Source organism: Bombus pascuorum, chromosome 8 (genome assembly GCF_905332965.1).
Source record: "Bombus pascuorum chromosome 8, iyBomPasc1.1, whole genome shotgun sequence".
NCBI lineage: Eukaryota > Metazoa > Arthropoda > Insecta > Hymenoptera > Apidae > Bombus > Bombus pascuorum.
In genome coordinates, this window is record NC_083495.1 from 1,470,353 (window position 1) to 1,490,547 (window position 20,195).

At 44.0% G+C, this 20,195-nt stretch overlaps 2 protein-coding genes across 3 annotated transcripts; both read left to right on the forward strand.

The window, feature by feature from the left end:
• The first annotated feature begins 624 nt into the window (after positions 1–624).
• On the forward strand, positions 625–8,126 carry LOC132910216 (protein borderless). Its single transcript, XM_060965793.1, has 12 exons — positions 625–1,282; positions 1,545–1,681; positions 3,694–3,922; positions 4,889–5,025; positions 5,095–5,239; positions 5,593–5,867; positions 6,159–6,293; positions 6,353–6,615; positions 6,688–6,863; positions 6,939–6,983; positions 7,058–7,237; positions 7,324–8,126. Exons 1-12 carry the CDS (start codon positions 1,228–1,230, stop codon positions 7,545–7,547), a joined length of 2,001 nt encoding a protein of 666 aa, XP_060821776.1. The 5' UTR covers positions 625–1,227; the 3' UTR covers positions 7,548–8,126.
• Positions 8,127–9,457: 1,331 nt separating this feature from the next.
• Positions 9,458–20,193, forward strand: LOC132910190 (protein croquemort-like). Of its 2 annotated transcripts, none has more exons than XM_060965752.1 (10): positions 9,458–9,683; positions 13,088–13,348; positions 14,180–14,346; positions 15,946–16,090; positions 16,162–16,368; positions 16,954–17,165; positions 17,474–17,879; positions 18,287–18,360; positions 18,502–18,727; positions 18,803–20,193. In XM_060965752.1, the coding sequence occupies exons 2-10, from the start codon at positions 13,232–13,234 to the stop codon at positions 18,971–18,973; spliced, it is 1,725 nt and encodes a 574-aa protein (XP_060821735.1). In that variant the 5' UTR covers positions 9,458–9,683; positions 13,088–13,231; the 3' UTR covers positions 18,974–20,193. The 2 variants fall into 2 exon arrangements, with proteins under 2 accessions (XP_060821735.1, XP_060821734.1); XM_060965751.1 differs by lacking the exon at positions 9,458–9,683 and adding an exon at positions 9,747–10,686.
• Positions 20,194–20,195: the final 2 nt, after the last annotated feature.

The window sequence follows — 20,195 nt, forward strand, 5'->3', positions numbered from 1 at the left end:
CGCAACTACGTTCCTACGAAACGTCAAAGCGTTCCTAAATTTAGGACCATTCGCAGGCTGAATCGGATGTCTCTATAAATGGACGTTCATTTCTATGCAGGACCAGGTTTGACGAACCTTTAATCTCCGTTTGGGCCTCTTAACTACCTCGATCCAGCTTCGGATAAGAAAGAGTGGCACTGAAAGAACGCGATTCGTCCGAGATTGAATGACAAACTCTCCCGCCAGGCGATAAAAGAACAGAACGTACTTCGCGATGCAGACTACAGAGTACAATAAGAGAGAAATAACTGGGTGCAAAATTTAAAGGATCCTAGATAACAAACGATAGATAGATAATGCGCGTAGATGAGAGACGATGATACGAGGCCATCCCTTGTTCCCATAAAATCATCTACCGATCGCACCTGACGCTCGGCTTCTCCCACGGAACGGATTAATCATTTTTCTGGCGCGCCCCCCGTTCGCGTGGTGGGTGTGCCGGGTAATAGGAACGGCGCGGCGCTAGAGAAGCCCGTACAACTAGAAACCGCGAACGTAGAATCGTCTGGTACCCCGCGAATCTCCCTCCTCTGGACGCTAGTAGCATTACCCCTTCCCAATTGCACAGCTCGTTACCGCTTCTGTTCGGCGTCGTATCCGCTTGGATTGAGCGAGGCGGAGCGATTACTTGGTTATCATCACAACCACCGAAGCATTCGGTGAGCGAACGTTCCACGGTGGATCAGCTCGGCAGGCCGCATCGATCTCTCGGTACCACTCGATCTCGTGGCTTTCGATAAAAGACGTCAACATTAAAACCGCTGCAACCAGATCATACGGAGAACGCGTCGGGATAAAAACGCCAGAGGCTCGATTTCGAGTGACTCGATCGACGGATCGAGAAGTACGGATGTTTGCTAGAAAAACACAGTGTTGAACATCTCAAGGACAAGGCAAAGAGTAGGAAGACAGAAGTAGAAGGGAGGCAGTGGATGTGCTGACGTTGATCGAGCCAGAAGTTCGATCGCGAAAGTGTCGCGTGTCATTTAATCGTCGCAGATGGTGGTCGATGTTTAATGAGTGTCAGTGATGACAGATGTATCTTGCTGCCGTGTTTCGTACGACGTCATCGTCGGACGCGAGGTTTAACTTGCTTCTGACATTGCGTCCGCGTACTATCGCCGGAAGGCAGCTACGAAAACGGTGAGAATTCATCGTAACAGCGATCTTGGATAACCGAAGAAAATGTCCAGAGCGATTGGCATTCATCAGCTGCTGGCCATCTTCCTCTGCTACCAAGGTGAGTCGCGCGTCCCAGCGGGAATCTTCTTCTTCTTAACATTCGAGGCTCGTTGATATCGAATTTTGCGTCGATTTAATTGGGACTCGCTTGACGGTCGCGCGTAATACACCAGAAAATTAACCAATTTGCGAAAATTGACTCGATCCTATATTGTTATTTATCACGCGATGTTCTCGCCAACCGCGCCGATTGTTCACTCGCTTGTCGCATCGATTCTCACCGAGGACCATGAAATGACTCGCGTCTCTATTATTTTCAGCATTCGGCTTGATACTAGAGGAAGAGAACGAGCCGAATTATCTGAACGCAGGAGTTGGAGAGTACGAGGTGTTTAATTGCGATTTGGACTTTCCACACGAGACTCCGATTCCCTACATTCTTCAATGGAATCGTGACGTAAGTGCGACAACATTGATTTCAAAGCATCGTCTACTTCATCTCGTAGGCTTCATCTCGCCATATCAGATACGAACAAGGACAGAAACGATATTACTCAACTTCGATAAACAATATTATTCCTCTCATGATGCGAAAATCTCGACTTGTTTATCGGTTACGTGGTTTGCGGTTACCAAGGGAAGATGAAACTTCGACTCGTCGAAATGCATTGATACCGGTATCGCTCGGTATCGTTCTTGATCCTCCAAGGAAATTGATAACCCGTCTCAAGGAGATAACTTATACTCCCGTTATAATAACTCCTGATCTTCGTGTAATTTAATCAAAATAATAGAAACATGGAGACCAATTTATGCTTCGTCACTGAGGCCCGATCCGATGATTCCAACTCGATGCAAAGTAGAAAAAACGAGATCTACATCGATTAATCCGTCTAATCGAGATTACGTCTACCAGAGAACAGTCTGCGCTTACGTTCAACCACGTAGAAAAGTGCTGGCTCAGGGTCGAGTAGGTGATTCGGTTTCTTTAAGAAATGTATTCGATCCGTGTGGGAAGCCCGATATAGTTTTTCGTGACTCCGAGTCTCGATTTCGAGGCATCGCGCAATATTCTGCGGATATGATGTTAATGCGGTTATAGTTGCACAATTTTCTGTTGCGATCTTTCCATCTGTAAATCTTCTCGATCGACAAACTTTCTTAACTTCCATTCCGTAACAAAAACGCCAGAGTCATAGGCGTTTGTTTTTCTGTTTATATATGTCCGACCTCTTCGTTAACTCTCGTCGTCATAGATCTAAATAGCAAATGTCCAAAATTTCATTAGAAATCGTGTCGGTTGACTGTTACCTAATGTAAAATACGAACGAAGCGAACTAAACGAAAGCCTTAAAGCGACATCGATTGATCATGTTGATTTCGTGTTAACGGCGAAGAGGCGTCGTTCTTTCGCGGATGTTGCATTGGAAACGCGTGCAGCCGCACGCCGGAAACAGATTGAGCGTCGCACATGGCTACCGCATGAAATCAAGTGGAACTTAACCTGATTGGTCCCTGCGTCGATGCGTATGCAAAACAGGTGTTCGGTCCCTCTCTGTCTGTCGAACGTAGTAATTGGAGTACGGGACGTAAGGCTGCATTATATTTAGTCACGGCGAGTCCGCGACACGAGGGGTCCCCAACCAGTGGGTCACTGCTAACGCATTGTCAGACGATTAGGGACGATTAGCGGCCTTTTCACCAGCCTCGTTTTGACCGCCAGCGTTCCCTAAGTTCTTCATTTTTACGAGCCCCCGACCGTTTCTTCTTTCAAGGATCACGTAAATCTTTGATTTCGTAACGCGACTTCCGACGTCTCGTGTTGCACTTCTTTTCCATTCCTTCCAACGTTAACGCGAGCCACGGTTATGAAATTGATTGTCTACTGACTGGCCTCGCAAACGTAATCGCATATCGGAAGTCAAACTAGATCGATAAATTAGGTTTAAGTCACGTCTGCAGCGTTGTTACGTTTCGCCCGTTAGCGGCCACACGCAGGAAGAGAAATTGTTCACACCGATGATGAACAATCGTACGGAGAACCGTGACTATTGGTCGCATACATGACGAAGGAGTGTTGAAGTGATCGTCACTTCTGAGAAAACTCTACATCTGGTCTTCGGTTTCTCAAGCGCTAAGGTCACCGATAGCGCGTAGACAAAAGAATGCGTCGATGACAGACCATAAGCGGTACACGTGCGACGTTGGTTTCGGCGGTTCTTTTAGTCTCAGGGTAACGTTGCTAGCGAGAGGATCTGGATCGGTTTATATTGTATTTCACATTTTGTACTTTATTATTCACAATATATATACTTTCAATACCTTACAATTTACCCACGCATTTCTTTAATTCCACATACACCGAATAACCTTAACAAGGAGGAAGCTGTTAGGGACGCATAGTCGACACGAATCATCCTCTGATACCGGAAGAGAATTTTAATACCGAGCAATCTGTGATCGTTCCAGGGTCGAACGATCTTTTCATGGTACAACGGATATCCGTCTGTGGGACTGGGCTACGAGGGTCGCGTTCATCTTTTAGAAGATGCCGTGAACCGCGGATACGGACAGGGCAGCATTAATCTCACGAATATTCGTGAGAGCGATCAAGGATGGTACGAGTGTCGGGTGATCTTCCCGAACAGAACGCCTAACTCCAGGAATAATGGAACGTGGTTCCACCTCGCCATAGATGGTAAGGTCGCGCACTTTCTTGCATCCGTTAATCGGCTAATTCGATAACACCAAGTGGTGAAGGGAATTAACGCAGTTAAACGCCGACTGACTAACCCTGAGCACTGAATTGGGTCACGCTGGACAACCAACGCTAATGCCGCGCTGGACGAAGCAGAGGCTCGTGACCGTGAAACCGTCCTGGATTTCCGGCAACGAGGAAGTAAACGTTTACACCTAATTTCACTTTTCATACGTCATTCTAGTTTTTTAAGCCTCTTTCGGATTCCAAAAAAATTATTTCAGTCCAAGTATCGGGCGACGGAATATACGAAGTTTCGTTTTAACTCATGCCGCTTCGTAGCGCAAGATTACTCCCGATGATTCATTCGTTAACTCAGACGGAATTCTGCTTTTTACCGCTAGAGTTCTGCTGAACGTTAATAAGGAATTGAGTCATCGTGCGCATTCGCAGCGCAGTTGATCGCAGTAGAACCAATCGCGAAATTAACTGGCCCTCGATAGAACGAACTCGTTCGACCGATCGATCATACGCGGATACGTAGTTTTGCACACAGTGGCGCGCCTTTTCCTAGAAAAAAAAAAAAAAAACAAAAAAAAAAAAAACAGAAAATAAAGGCACGGGAAACGGTAGCGTAGCGAGAAAGGGTTTCCGCGGTTCGCCACTGAAAGAACACAATGCCTCTGTCACGCACCGAATCGAAATAACACTTACGTTATTGTGCACACGATTCACGGTGGCAAGCGCGCCGATTAACCATTACGAATGTGCACTAGATCGATTAACACGTTGCAATCACTGCGATTAAAGCGAATTAACCGATTCAAAGGATTAATCCCGCCTATTGCTGGCAGACTAAAACCAAACGAAACAATGTAATCCCGCTGATGCTTACTAACCTGAAACTGGGCAGACTCGTTAAATCGTTCAACCCAGGTGCGTCGCCGTTTCCGACGTCTGTTCCAGGCGAGACTTTGCTGGCGGTCCCGCCTGTCAACAAGACAGTAATGGAGGGTGAGTCCGTTAGCTTCGATTGCGTCGCCAAAGGAGAGAAGTCGGTCGTAAACTGGTTCCGCGAAGGCGTGGAAATTACAACAATCGAGGTAACATTTTGTGTCGATCGCAGTGTAAGACAGGGTGTCCGCAGTTGATTTTCGACCGATTTATAATAGGATCTTAGAAGGAGAGCGTCCATCGCCGAGAATGGAACGCTGACCATCAACGCGCCTGCCATGGGTGACCTTGGGGAGTACACCTGCATGGTGACCGGTGAAACTGGAGACCAGCAGAGCGCCTCGGCCTTCCTTAACGTGCAATGCAAGTATACTCAGACGATCCCTTCTTTGCCAACGAATTAGACCTCGAGATCTATAGAATGGAGCGACACAAATGCGCGTGCAATTGCACACGTAGCGATATTAGAGGGTGGAATACCGCACGAGGCCATGATCGCACACTTTCGCCCAGGAAATGAAATAATAACACGAGCGGAATAATGGGAATTACCGACGAGAACAACCGACGATAACTGCGCGGTAATCAAGATCTCTGCGGGCGAAAGTGTAACGAGCGTGGCTCGCACCAGAATTTTGTTCGACATTCCCTGCTTTATTACAGGATCCGTGACTCTGACCTGTGCTCCATTAACGAAGTATCGTTTGACGTTTCAGACAAGGCGAAGGTTATATACGCTCCCCGGGAAGTCTATCTCCCGTATGGAAAACCAGCCCTTCTGGACTGTCATTTTAGGGCAAATCCACCCCTAACGAACCTACGTTGGGAGAAAGATGGATTTCTTTTCGATCCTTACAACGTACAGGGCGTCTTCTACAGGAGAAACGGTTCTCTGTACTTCAGCAAAGTGGACGAAACTCATTCCGGAAGTTACACTTGTACACCGTACAACGATCTGGGCACCGACGGGCCCAGCCCCTCGATCACCGTGGCGAGTATTTCTTTTTCTTTTTTTCGTTACATATGTACAATTGCAACATAATTGCAATTGAATGAAACGCAAAGCTTTTCACGAGACCGGTCTGAAAATCGTTGACCCCAAAAGCGGCATGGAAGAAAAGAGAACAAGGCAATGTCATCATTGAGACCATTGATCGCTGGCAGACCAGTGTTAATCGTTCCTTTATTTTCCAATTGTCAACTTTTAGAGGGACACAATTGCCGGCTCAAACAGCTCGCCCTTGATAATTCTCGCTCCTAATTCGGAAATGTCGTTTGATAGGTGGTGCAAAGGCCGCCGGTGTTTACAGTGACCCCACAACACTTGTACATAAGGAAATTGGGAGAGAATTTGGAGATACCTTGCGACGCTAGGGATGGAGATCAATCCCATCGACCGTCGATCGTTTGGTACAAGGTACGTTTCATCGATGGCCCTTCATCTTCCTTCTCAATTAATCTCGACTTCTGCAACAGGATGGTTCGCCAGTACCACCGGGAAACAGGACCATCGTGATCGGTGGCAATTTGACGATCGATAGGATTCAAGAACAAGATAGAGGATTGTATCAATGCGCGGCTAGCAACGAAGCTGCAACCGTTGTTGCGGACACGGAATTGATGGTATTGAACGTTCCTCCGAGAGCACCGTACAATCTAAGTGCCAACAGCAGCAATAACGCGGTCACGCTGACCTGGGTGCCAGGGTACGTGAGGCCCAAGATGGAGTACTCGGTTTGGTAAGTAAAATTTTCAAAGTATTGATGTGATATCCTTCATAACGTTACACAACTACTTATTCTCGCTAACAGGTATAGACCAACAGATACCACGGAATGGAGAACGATGAAGATCGTGTCTAGGAAAATCACCGAGGCAACTGTCAACAATCTAAATCCCGGACGCGAGTATGAATTCATGGTGCTTAGCCAGGACAAACACGGAGACGGGATGTTTAGTAAAACGTTGCGTATTTTCACGCAGCCAAGTACGTATCATTCCATACAATGCGATACTACTGTACGCGAGACGTGCAGATTGATATCAGACAAATAAATTTCAGGTTCGATAGACGAGAACTCGGCATCGGAATATCGCAGTCCACCAGGTAAGCATACTTAAGTCTACGCTTTCTACCTTTTTACACGTCGCGATCTTATCGAAACATTCTTTATTTAAAAGACGACCGAATGGGTCCGCCGATCAACGTCAGAGTACAGGCCACTGTGCAGGGCTATTTAGTCACCTGGGAACCCCCTGCCTACGGAAAAGAGCAAGTGAGACTATACGCGGTTAGGTGGTTCCGAGGCCCGTCCGAGCAACTATACGGAAGAGCAGAAACGACCGACACTTATTACCTAGGTAATTGTTGACCTTCGTTTATTAAATAGCACTTTCAATTTGTCAATTTGTCGCGTTACATTTAATATTTTGAACAATCGTTGCAGTTAAAACCTTAGAAGAGGAGAGCTATTATACGTTCGAGGTGGCCGCAATGTCGATGTCGGACGACGTGGCCACAAGCGAGCGCGTCAGTCTCGAAGTTCCAGCATACCGTAGGAACAGGGCGATTTCCATGGGAATAGTGGCGGGCATCGGATTTTTGGCAGCAGCACTGGCTGCCATATGGTGGGCAAAGAAACGTTTCTGTCAGTCACCGAACGATAAGTAAGGGACATCCATTGTGGAACGATCTTAGGCGCGTTTCAAGTGGAAAGCTTTCGGCAGAGGATCGAAAGTCAACGCGCGGGCGAAAAAATGAACTTCCCCAAACGTAGCGATATCGATAGTTGATACAGTACGATGAATTTCGTTTTTCCAAGTGGATCGCTCGTCGACTCGCGAAATTGTAATCGTTTCTATGTAATATATTATCGATCGCGTAGATGTTAAGAGAGGTGTAAGATCGAGACGGCAGTCATTCGATGTTGAAGAATTTCGTATGTGGGACGGTTTGATTTACTGCGTTTACGTATAAGTTACTACTACGAGTGTTCTTGCATTGCATCGTGTTACATTATGTATCGTTTAAAAGCTTTATTAGATAAGTGCACGTTTATTAAGGATTAGATACGGCATTTGGCCGTTATTTGGCCACCGGGCCTCGAGGAACGCATGGGTTCTTAACCCGTCAAAAGCGTCAAACGTGTCCCAGTCTACCAGGTTAAATGATTCGGCTAGGAGTATATTTACATATGTATACATCCGAAACGTTTTTGTATTGTAAATAAATTGTGTCGATTACTATGCACCATGCCTCTGATATATTCCTTCGCGACTGTCACACCGTTTGTATAATCTATTATACAAGACAGGCACTGTTCGAAATTGTTTGGACATGGCTGATAATCGGCTTACGCTAACTGCATATTTTTGTCTTCACACGGTCAGGAACACGAAATACGAAGGTTGTTCTTGAGACTGCAGGACCTTGACGGGTTTCGTAAGCAGCTGAACGACAGTCGATGATCCAGTGGAAGATAGTGTTTCAGCGGGAAACGATACTGGAGCCCTAATGTCGTGATATTCCGACTAGGTTCCGTGTAAATGCAGCTGTATTGGTGAAAAAGTGTCGAGATTATCTGATTGCGATCTGCATTACGTCTAATCCGAATGACTTGATAAAATATCTACTACAAATTGAAGTTCCGTTACGATACAAATAATCCTGAGATAAGATTTCGTTGCGTAACGATATATGAATGATGATCTCGGAAAAGGATGTTTTAAAAGTCGTTTTAACCGGTCACAAAATGGAACCGTGGAGATTATTCAGAACGGATGTACAAACAGAAGACTCTGGGAACCTCGACCGTTCTTATCCTTATGAATTATGTATCCAAGAAGAACACTTTTGCCCGTCTCTTTTTACTCTGTAGTTCTCGAGATATCGGGTGAATTTAAACAGTTGAAAAATTCCTATACTTATCTACTCCAAACAAGTCTAGCGCTTGAGATTGGAAGTCGAAAGTGAAATTAAAAATTTCTATCTGTAAAAGTTGTAGGCACACGTGAATACACTAGAGATCGCTAATCCAGCAAGATTAACACGTGTCATTACGTCCACTCATTTGATAACAATCCATAATCATTTATCGTAATGAACGACGACTGACCGTCTAATAGATATCCAATTTTATTTGATCGCTAAAACAGGTACACCGTGATCGATTTCGACGCAGTCGAACCTCAGTGAATGTCTGTTTTAGTGCGCGTACTGCGCTAGTTCGGGTGATTCGTGGGCGTACACGGTAATGATTAAACGAAGGTTTCAGGCGGACAGTGTGTTCCACAGGCAAAGGAACGGGTGAACGCTCGCGGCATGGTCGGAATTAATCGCAACGAAATTGCCGGGTTAATTAACAGACAGAAGCCGCGTTCTTATGGTTACTCTTCGCAAACGATGCAGACGGATCCGCTTGGCAATGAAGAGATCAGCTGCTTTGAACCGGATCAGACAGGCGGAGGGGTTCGACGGGGTGATGAGGCACTTCTGTGGCTTACTACCTGTCGCGAGCGTAGCCCCTTGCCTCCTTTGACACGCTTGGCTCCAGTTTTAGGTCGAGTGTCGTTCGAAACACTTACGTACTTACGTATAGTCAGCCGAGTTGATCTCGGTATCGTGGTATATCGCGATTCGTTCGCTTTTCTTTCGAACATGTACCACAGTGAGAATTCGACTGGCGTCGGTCGTTAAGATTTAACGATGTAAAATAAGTCGTGTCTTGTTCGAAGATTGTTTTCCTTTTCACACAACTGCATCGGAAGATAAGATATCAGCAGCGTCGACTATGCTTCAACGCCCATGGTAAATAAATCTTCACCACATTTTTCATGCACCGTGTTCCTCAAATATGCTTCGGCATATCAATTCGAGTTGTTCACGCGTTATCAATCTACGTGACAACGAGGAAAATGTAGCGTATGGTTGACAAAACGCATTTCGATAAAATATTCAATAAAAAGACCATTGCATAACAGCCACGTAAGGCATTGGTCAATCACGTGAGGTCAAGATCATCCTGTTAGCCTAAATCAGCTTCGACGCATCGAGCATCTGAACTTTCCTGCAAAAGTTGCCTTCATATTATTCAACTGTCCAGGACAAACGAGTCCGACTAATTGGCTGAATTGCATCTGCATCGAAAATTGAAACGTTCGTGTGGAAAAAATGACGTTCGTTTCGAAGATCGATTTTGTACGTAATCTGTTTTGAGCAGCGAAAAACGGAGAGAGCAATTACCGGCGAGCACTCGTGCTCTATATCCGCGACTTTTACGAATTACTTCCTTTTATCGCAAACGCGCTTCATTCGCAACACGTGACACGTGTAATGATAGCGCAAGCACGTGTTGTAATTAGTTGACGACGAAACCACCATTGGATTGGTTTCGTGGGTCCGCGACACGGTTTGGAGAGAAGCCAAACTACTGCTCGATCATAGGATAATAGACCTTGTCTCTAGTATATACGAGCGAGCGATTCGACGTCGCTTTTAAGAGGGAGAAAATTCTTCAAGAGGTTTCGAAGGAGTAAGGCGGGATGACGAGGGTCCGAATTGGCGAGCAAAGGAGGGAAGTCTCCCTAAGTGGAGGGGATGCGGCCAATAGTCACATTATATGCAGCCTGTTGATTCATCGGACTCGGCAGTAACAACCGTGCTGTATACAGTATCACACGTTAGAGTCGAGGTGATTGAGCTTGGTCTATAATCTCGTTAAAGTTATCGTCATTTCTTGACTGAAGAAGTCTTCGTCTAGATCGTGGACAGTGAAAGTAATCGAACGTACATCGTGGACTACGTAAAACAAGTAAGTTAATCGCATATCATCGCCACGTTTTATTCTCGTTTCGAGATATAATAGTCGATGTTTGTCGGAAGATTACTCATCTTTCGGAGTCTCAAAGAGCAACATTGCGTTGCAAAGCACAATCCCATGCTAAAATTCTCACAAGATGTTCAGATTAGGCTTTGCGTCGCGTTAGGCTTATTTTTCGTCCATTCGCGTTCGTGAACGATCGTCATAACTAAAATAATGTAAAGCGTTTTTCAAGAGGATAGAGAATAGTTGGCTTAAATTTAATCGGTTTACACGTGTACCGTGATATTCATTTAATATAAATATTTATCTTTAAAGGAAACAATTACCTGCTGGTTGCTCAATCGCGAGGACAAACAACAAAACAATTATTCGCGCGATACGTGGAACGTCGAACATATACAATGAAAATCCGCGATCGTAACGATCGTCGTAACCGTGATAGTTGTCGAGACCGCTTCATTCATAACTCGCGAGACCCTTGCTCGAAAAGAGGCAGAAAAATTAATGATCCCATTGCTACTTCTATGTTATTTTTGATCTATAAAGTAATGCGCGCGATACTGCGCGTTGATGGACGTCGATGCGCGAAAAAGAAATTCGGTCGGGAAGGAATTAAAGGTCAAAAGATATCGATGAACGAAGAGGAGACGGTGGCAGTCCATTGGCGCTTCCAACGATAAGAACACACTCGTTTGCGTCTTTTGTCGGAGCAACGCGGTGGACACCACGGGACGGTGAACCGATAAATAACCTCCCATTACTCGTGCTCCTACATCAATGCGATATGGACGGATACGAGCGGATACGCGACAAAACGTGCGGCTAAACCTTCGCTATCGTCCGTATATTTGTTACGCCCAATCCTCGCGTTTAAGTTCGAGATTTTATAAAATTTTCCAGCCACGCGAAACCGCTCGCGGATATGATTTCGAATACGCGCTGTCATGCGACAAAAAATATACGTGCATTTGTTACAAATTCGATATTTATAAGAATGCAAATGTGACTTCTTTTTCTCCCAATTTTTTATAAGTAGCGCTAAGGTGTTGACGTTGACAACATTCGTCGTGTTGACGTTAAAAACATTCGGCTAAACTAATAGTAAACGTAGCTGTATGACACAAAATTTGTCGGATCACGTGAGCTATGGCCAAGCATATCGTAAAAATCTGGAATAAATTGGAACCTCGCACGTAACTTTTACTCGCTTGATTTCTAACGAATTCTGTACAGAAATTATCGATAAAAAAAGATACTTGAAGTTGATTGCAACGCTCGCAAACGGTTTATTATTGCGATTATCTCGTAATATTTTATTTCACAAAAGATGCATGCATTCGGATAATAAAATTATCTGAAGAAAACGCAACATCAGCGAAGCTATCAATTGCACGTTTACACACCGAATCACTGTGTATGTATCGTAGTACGAGTTACAACTTTTAGGATCACGTTTCAGAATCTCGTCGACTCTTCAAACGATATCGTTATCGCGATATACACATTTTCCATCTCCTCGTTTTCGAAAACGCCGATGTTTTTATTTTACTATCGTCAATATCTGAATAATCATTTGCATAGATCAAGTATGTGAACACTAGAACGGGAATACGCGATTCTTCAAATCTTCGATGCGTTTTCTTCATGATTAGCGCGATCGATCATTCGTTCCGTATTTTTTTCTAAGTTACATAAACTAATTAAACGTAGATTACATCATACTGTTTAATATCAGAAGAGCGAAACACGGATTATATGTTACGTTTGTTACGATGAAATCATCGTGTAGACAAGATCGAGCGCCCAACAAATTAATAAAGTAAAGTAGGTCAAAGATGATCTGCCAAAAGGGAATAAAAAACGAACGACACGTGGTGACGTAAAACAAGAGATCCCAAATTGTTCCACGAAACTCTGCAATTTATACGACATAGTATTATTGGCGAGTTGCTTCTTTCATTTTCTTAAAAAGAAAAAAGAGGAGCACGAACTAAAACGATGCTGTTTTCGAGCGTTATTCGCCGATAAACTTTGCCATTCGAATCGTCGGGAAAGGCAAATTACGGTAGGGTAATGCATCTTATGACCTTAGGCAGTCTTCCATACTATAATTTAGGTACCATAACCCAAACCGAACCCAAACCCGAGAGCTAAACGTTCGAACAACCGTTACTGTTGCTAGCTTTACGGTCCAGAAAATCACATTCTCTTGTAATTTACAAAGTGGCAAAGTCATCGTTTCTGTGGCCCAAATGAGAAACATGTCACGTAGGACGTAGATGGCAGACGTATATGAGTGATGTATGTATGGTTAGACAACAAGACGAAAGAGAGCGTGGAAAAAGTGGCTCGGTGACTGTCTGATTAGATAGGTTTTATCTTGCTTCAGGCTTCGCGACGTAGAAAAACACATAACAGCCGGAAGAGTGACCGGGTGTAGGTCTAATCGGCGAACACATTGACCGCGGCCGTCGGAGGCACACATGCTGAGAAGCCAAGAAACAATTTTCCGCATACACAAGCTTCCGTCATCATGAGGCCTTGGACTAACAAATCTCTCGGCCTTGGTCTTTTCGGCGTCCTGCTGATTGTTTCTGGCACGATCCTCTATTTCTCCTCGTCAACAATTTTTCATTACGTTCTGCAAAAGGTGGGTATCAATGGATCATTGCTCGTCGAACCGAGCATTCTAATTTACATACGCGTTTCACATTTAATTTGCATAATCGTGCAGTCAGTGACGCAATTTCGTTCGTTTTTCGCGATAAAGTATATCGATTTGAATCGTTTAAATAAATGAAGTGCTTCTTGGTGCTTTTATGATTACCACACACTGCAACAACGTGACTATACGTTTCTTCGCTGTTATTGCGGAGATAGTTTGAAACACGATTTATTTTCGCCATAGACTAACGTAAAATATAGCCGGGACGCTTTATTCTTTCTATGCGAGAATTGGTCGGATAGCCTCGTGATTCTGGGTTATCTCGTGATTCGCTTAACTGACGCGATTTTATTTCTATATCGTTTATATGCCTGATTGCCGGCACAGAGGCTCTCTGTCTGTCAAAACCTTCCGTCATAGACAATTTGCACAAAACGGAACGAAAAAAGTTGTCTAGTAGTCGAGATTTTCTCGACGACCGCGGTCGGCATGAAACAGGCTAGTCGATAGTCTCACTTGTGTCTCGTCGTTGTTCCCAACACGATTGGAAAAGTGGTTGATTGTTCATTGAATTGACATATCTTTTTAGAGTTACACTAGACGTATAATTTTTCGTTGCGAAGGAACGTGCATAGCGTACGATTCGGTTGCAGACCTATTTACGATCATATTACACTTTTGTGGGACGCATGCTTCGTTTACGAGCAAATGACTGATTTCATAGCGATTTAAACGATTTCATAGCTGAATGGATGTAATGAGCTTTGATACTATACGCAATGATACTGCTACGATAAAAGTTAATTCTGTTACTAGGAAATGCCGTTGACGCCAAGTTCGAAAGCGTTCGAAGTATGGAACGACACGAGTAGCTTACCGCCCATGTATTTCAAAATTCGATTTTTCAATTGGACTAATCCAGAGGAATTGAAGACACCTGGAAAGAAGCCGAACCTCGAAGAAGTTGGTCCTTACGTATTTCGGTATGATTCGTCAAATACATAAATCTTTAGATTTAACAATCTTCGCGGAGGCGTCGAGAAAACGACAAATTTCGAGTTAACGCAGCATTTACACTGATTATAACGAAAACCTCGATGCAATAATAATAGGAACGTGAGGTCGTCAGCGGGACACGGTATTCTCTTTTCAGCATCAATTAAATATCAGGCTTGTTTCGTGCTGTCACGGAAATCGAAGAATCGTCAGAAAAAAAAGCGACGGTGTGCTCAAAGCGGAAACTGTTGCGTAACATTGAATTGCCACTCAATACAAACTGATACTAAACACAGTACTTATAATCGCGAAAATTACAAGTTCATCTAGATGTATCGATGACGCAAATTGGCTGAATTTGCGTTCATATCGAATAGAAATCCCACGTCGATACGTCGAACAAGAGAAGGAGGCTCGAAGTCACCTTCCACGAGGGCACTCTTAATCGGCGACCTAATCACGATAAAAAACGGGCATACTATTTAACCTCACGATATTGACATCTTAATGAACGGTGAAAACTCGACCGGTCGACGGGTCTGCAAGCTAGCGTAGGAAGATCTAAATGTTACACAAAACAATTGCTCGTTTAATTGCTTTCTCCCGAGTGCAATGGTACGTGAACGAACGCGAACCAGGGCGTGACAATACGTGGTTCGTGTAACCTTTGACAACCGGTTTTTCATCAATTCGGGAATTTTCATCGAACAAATATATGTAGCAAATGAAATGACTTGGAGTATGCGTTGGAGTGTCAAATTTCGGCCTGTGGAATGCAAGCGCAAGTATAACTCAGTCAAAACTATATTTAGAAACATGCAACAAGATGTGGAAGCGATTTGATTCTGACGAAGATTGGCATTTTAGTTGGTCGATCGCGAGACGGAAGTAGTTGGCCGATTTGATTGCAACGAAGTTATCGAAAAGGTCGACGCGTGAGCTTCTCCTTGCTTGTCGTCGATTTCGCCCTAATCTCGAGACGATTACATAACAAAGATTGCGCTGCTAGCAATAAGCGAAGATTAGACCCGCTGCAAGGTGCATCCGCGAGTTCATACACTTAGCGGGCAGCAATTGTCGCGTCAAATCTAATCAACGAAATGTGCAAGCATATGTAGGCTAAAGCACCAAATCACGGCTCTCTAATCACGAACGCATCGCTTAATTGAAGATCGCTTGGCAGCCACCACGACTTGGAGCAACACGCGTGTAACTATTGCCATTTTCCCGCCTGATTTCCGTGCACCGGATAACGCTAAGGCAGTATGTTATTATTTATCTGCTTTGTTATTATTTATTTCCGCTTCGGACGATAAGCAAACAGCGTTATGGAAACGTGTAACGCGTTCAAACGATTCCAAATTGACCGCTCTCGGAAAAACAAATACTTTTTATTGAAACTTGCTCGACAATTCGCAACTAACTGTCGTGATGTAACTCGATCACAAAAAGCAGCAGAGAAAATTATACCCATCACAGATAAAAAGTAATAGGCGCGTGATTCGTTACGATTTCACGTGCGTATTGCTTCCTTTGAGAAAATAATTCCCGTTCCCGTGATTCACACTGGAACATCGAAATTTCAGAGAGATCAGGCAAAAAGCAAACGTGGTGTTTCACCCTGAAAACCACACTGTCAGCTACTTCAACCGACGATGGTGGTACTTCGTACCGGAGCTTACCAATGGTTCCTTGACCGACCGCATCATACAACTAAACACCGTCGCGATCGTGAGTAAATCTTTTTAGTAAAAAACTGCGTTAGATACCGTAAACATCCATCGTTTATGCTTCTCTTTCAGTCAGCGAAACACAAAGTACGATACTGGGATGGAGCGCTGCAAACCACCCTGTCGCTGATGTTGTCGTCGTTGGACGTGCATACCACGAAGACAGTGGATCAGCTGCTATTCAAAGGTTACGACGACACGCTCATTGAGCTTGGAAAAATGGCAGCCGGAATGGGAGAGGATGTTCCACCCTTTGATAAGTTCGGATGGTTCTACATGGTACGTTGGAGAGTAAATAATTCGAGGAAAATCCGTGAGATTATTTGGACGTTGAACGACTTATCTCAAAGTAGAAATTATAGCTAAAATTGTTTATTTAATCGTGTCGAGGACGCGCAGAAGGTCGAAGATGCGATTTGCGCTGTTGTAGCAACGGCATTGCAGCCGACGATAAATTATTCGCAGCGCGACTTAAATTGGTACTGAATAGAACAGGTCACGTGTAGGTCGCTAAATGACGAATGAAAAGCAATGGGAGGCGTATTATGTATTAATTTGTTACGTCACGCATGCAACATTTACGGCGAACTAATCCCACCTACGCGCCAAGGCGACTTTTCTTTCTCCTTTTTCCCTGCGTCGTAAATCCTGAAGAGTGCACGCCACTCGATAACAGCCGTTCAGCAATAAAATCGTCGCGACGAACTTTCGTTTGTATGCCCACTCGACCATAGAAAACAACAATTTATAATTATCTATCGATCCGTTATCAAACGCCACCTGAGTTCATTAACGACGACAGATTTCGATCTTTCGAGGTATCGATACGAATATCTAATAACATCCATCGCGTTACGCTTTCAGAGAAACGGCTCCACGATGTTCGATGGCCACTTCAATATGGACACGGGGGCCCAAAACATCGACGACTTTGGGATCCTGAGGAAATGGAACTACAAAGACACGACTAGATTCTTTAGAAGCCCGTGCAACGTGGTGGAAGGAAGCGCTGGAGAATTCTGGTCGCCGTATCGACAGAAAGATGAGATTGTCATGTTCAGCGGTGACCTATGCAGGTCAGTTGCGGCGCCCGTCAAAGAAAAGAATCGCGTGGCGCGCGCTCCCGCTCGCTAATTACTCTCGTCTGTTCGCGGCAAATTAAGCGTCGTTGAACCTTAGACAATTTTCATTCAGAAGTTCCCTCATTAACCTTCGAGACACATAAATTGGATCATCCGGTAATCCCGTTTACGCGACAGCTTCTCCGTAGGTGGAGTCAATAAGTTTGCCATTGTTCGTTTCCGAGCAAAACATGACGATGGTCGCATCCCTTACGTCTTCGAATCGAATCGATCACGATCGCTTCCTTTTCCGTTCTTTACAGGCCGTTGACGTTCGAGTACTCGCAGACGACCGATCACATGGGCCTGGAGGGCTACCGATACGATCTCAGCGAAAAGACGTTGGGAAACAATACGAGACGACGCTATCCTCACGACCAGGCCAAATATTTCGAGCAAACTACCACCACCGAGGACTTTTTCGAGGCCGAACACTCGGCAGAGGCCACAAATGCCCCGGAAGAAGATCCAGACGTAGTAAACATAGGAAACTGTTTTTGCAACGGAAAATGCACTCCCGCTGGTCTACTGAACGTTAGCGCCTGTCGTTATGGCGCTCCTGTGTTTGTCAGCTTACCTCATTTCAACAGAGCCGATCCTAGTCTCAAAGAACAAGTCACCGGACTTAATTCCGATGAGGAACATGACTTCTTCATCACGCTCGAGCCGGTAAATACGTTCAACGAGCTCAACCATCTTCGAGTTTTTAGAATTTCCCCACTACCGTACTATTTCCTACTTTATTTCCTTGCATGTTCCCATCGACTAAATTCTGTTCACGTACTCGACCTCGGAGACAACATTGCAACATCTGCAACGACCTCGGTACGAGTTCCTTACGTACGATGCTGCGCGACACGTCGATATCGGACATACTTCGTCATTATCGTCGTTTATCGTCCACGACGTAGCAATCGCCGTTATTGTTATTAGATCACCTATTTACAATCGATTGTTCTTTATCGTTAGATCGGAACTGTCGCGGCAATCACGTATCGAAAGATTTGAAATAATGGAATAACACGTCTCCAATCTGCGCGTATCAATCGCAAATAATCAAATGGATTTTTTTTCAGAAAACCGGCATTCCTTTGAAAGTATCTGCTAAGTTGCAGATCAACGTGCTGCTAGAACCGTCATATTCTGTGTCGTAAGTACGTTTCCAATAATTAAACAATCAGAGCGAATATTCGATTCTCACGCCGCTAACGTTTAGACCGAAGAACGGGCGAAATAAACAACAAAATAGATCTAACAAGACGATGGGCATTTATGATAGATTTCTATTTAGGCTTTTCAGATCCGTACCGACCATTTATTTCCCAGTGATGTGGTTCGCGTTGGAAGTCGAGGCCACTGACAAGTTCGTCAACGAGCTAAAAAAGCTCCTATCTCTGCCGAATATATTCATATATGCTGGCGCGATTATGGTGCTCGTGGGATCCCTTATAGTCTTCACGATCGCGATATTATACCTCTTGAACAGGCAACGTACAAACTCGGTGGCTGGCGACAAGGTAACCTACGATTAAATCTCGAATTCAAATCGTTCGCGACTTTTAAAGCAATAAGAATCGTAATGATGTTTACAGAATTCCAAATTAGAGACAGCAACGGCTTCGGCGAACAAATCAGAACTGATCTATTTGGATAAGAGCAACGGTAGTGACGATGTACACGTCAGGAACGATCGTAAATTATACTTTAATTCGATCGAATGCTTCAACGCGGATCTACAGCCGAAGCTTCAGAATCAGAAATAAAGGAGGGGAACGAAAACGTTTAGCAATGGATCTAGTCGATCGACTAGGATTAAATGTGTTCGACGGGTGGCGTCGATGCGACTAACGATCGGAGGATTCTCCTACTACGACAAAGTGACAAAGTATTTGAACGCAACGCCGTATCAATCGCGCGAATTAACGTTTTAACTGGATTCAAACATTTAGGATTTTAGACAAAATGGATCGAATTCCTATGGAATGGTTTATGCGTTATAGGAAATAGAGATCTTCTATGGCGTAGTATGAGTTAAGTTTCGAGTCCACGAGTCTTTGAAATATTTTCGTACATATCACCTTCAGCTAAGGAACCTTATGATTTTCTATTATTTAGACCAAAGGGTTGCACGTTTGTACCTCAGTTTAATGGTAAAAAGAAAGACAGCTAGATCAATCCAACGATACATTCCTTATTTTTATGTTATTCAACAAAAATCAAACGTAAGACTGATAAAAGCGGAGAGGTCATGAACGATGTTTTAATTAATCTTTATTAATGAAACTCGAATCAAGTACCACTAGATACGATTAGTTCGGTCTTCGTAACACGAATGATTCGATACGTCGACAGAACCAAGCAATTACCGAATCACAAGCATCGTTCACGCTCATGAATATAGGTAAACGAACAGAGACGGCGAGTCACGTTAATAGGGTAATAGGTGCCAATTTTTGCGGCCGTCATTTAAAGGTGCTCTCAGACAATCGATAATATTGTCGATATTTCAGGGTTTTCAACGAAAGAGTTGTTCGTCAATTAACAATATTGTACTGACAATATATTTGATCCTTTTAGTTGAGAACCATGAAATATTGACAATATATATATATATAGGTATATTAATTTAGTCTGAGGACAGCCTAACATACGTTGATTAGCGTACGATAAATAATAATTTTATCGCCAATACCGATGTTCCTGTTGTTCCGAATGCTATTCTTGTGCCAAACTCGTGGAGAAAGGCGTTAAGTTTTCTACTTGTTTATTACTTGTTTTTAAGATTGCCACGGGCGCCAATGATTTATGCCGATCAAGCGTAATACATTTTACGAAGCATAAATCAGCGCGTTTCGATCAAGTGCAATTATCGTCTAGTTGTAATTCTATTCTGTAATTATGAAACACGCGACAAAGCTCCTGGCCGTTTCAGATTTTGTATTGTATTTTAATAAAAACTCGATACTTTTACTACCATATGTAATT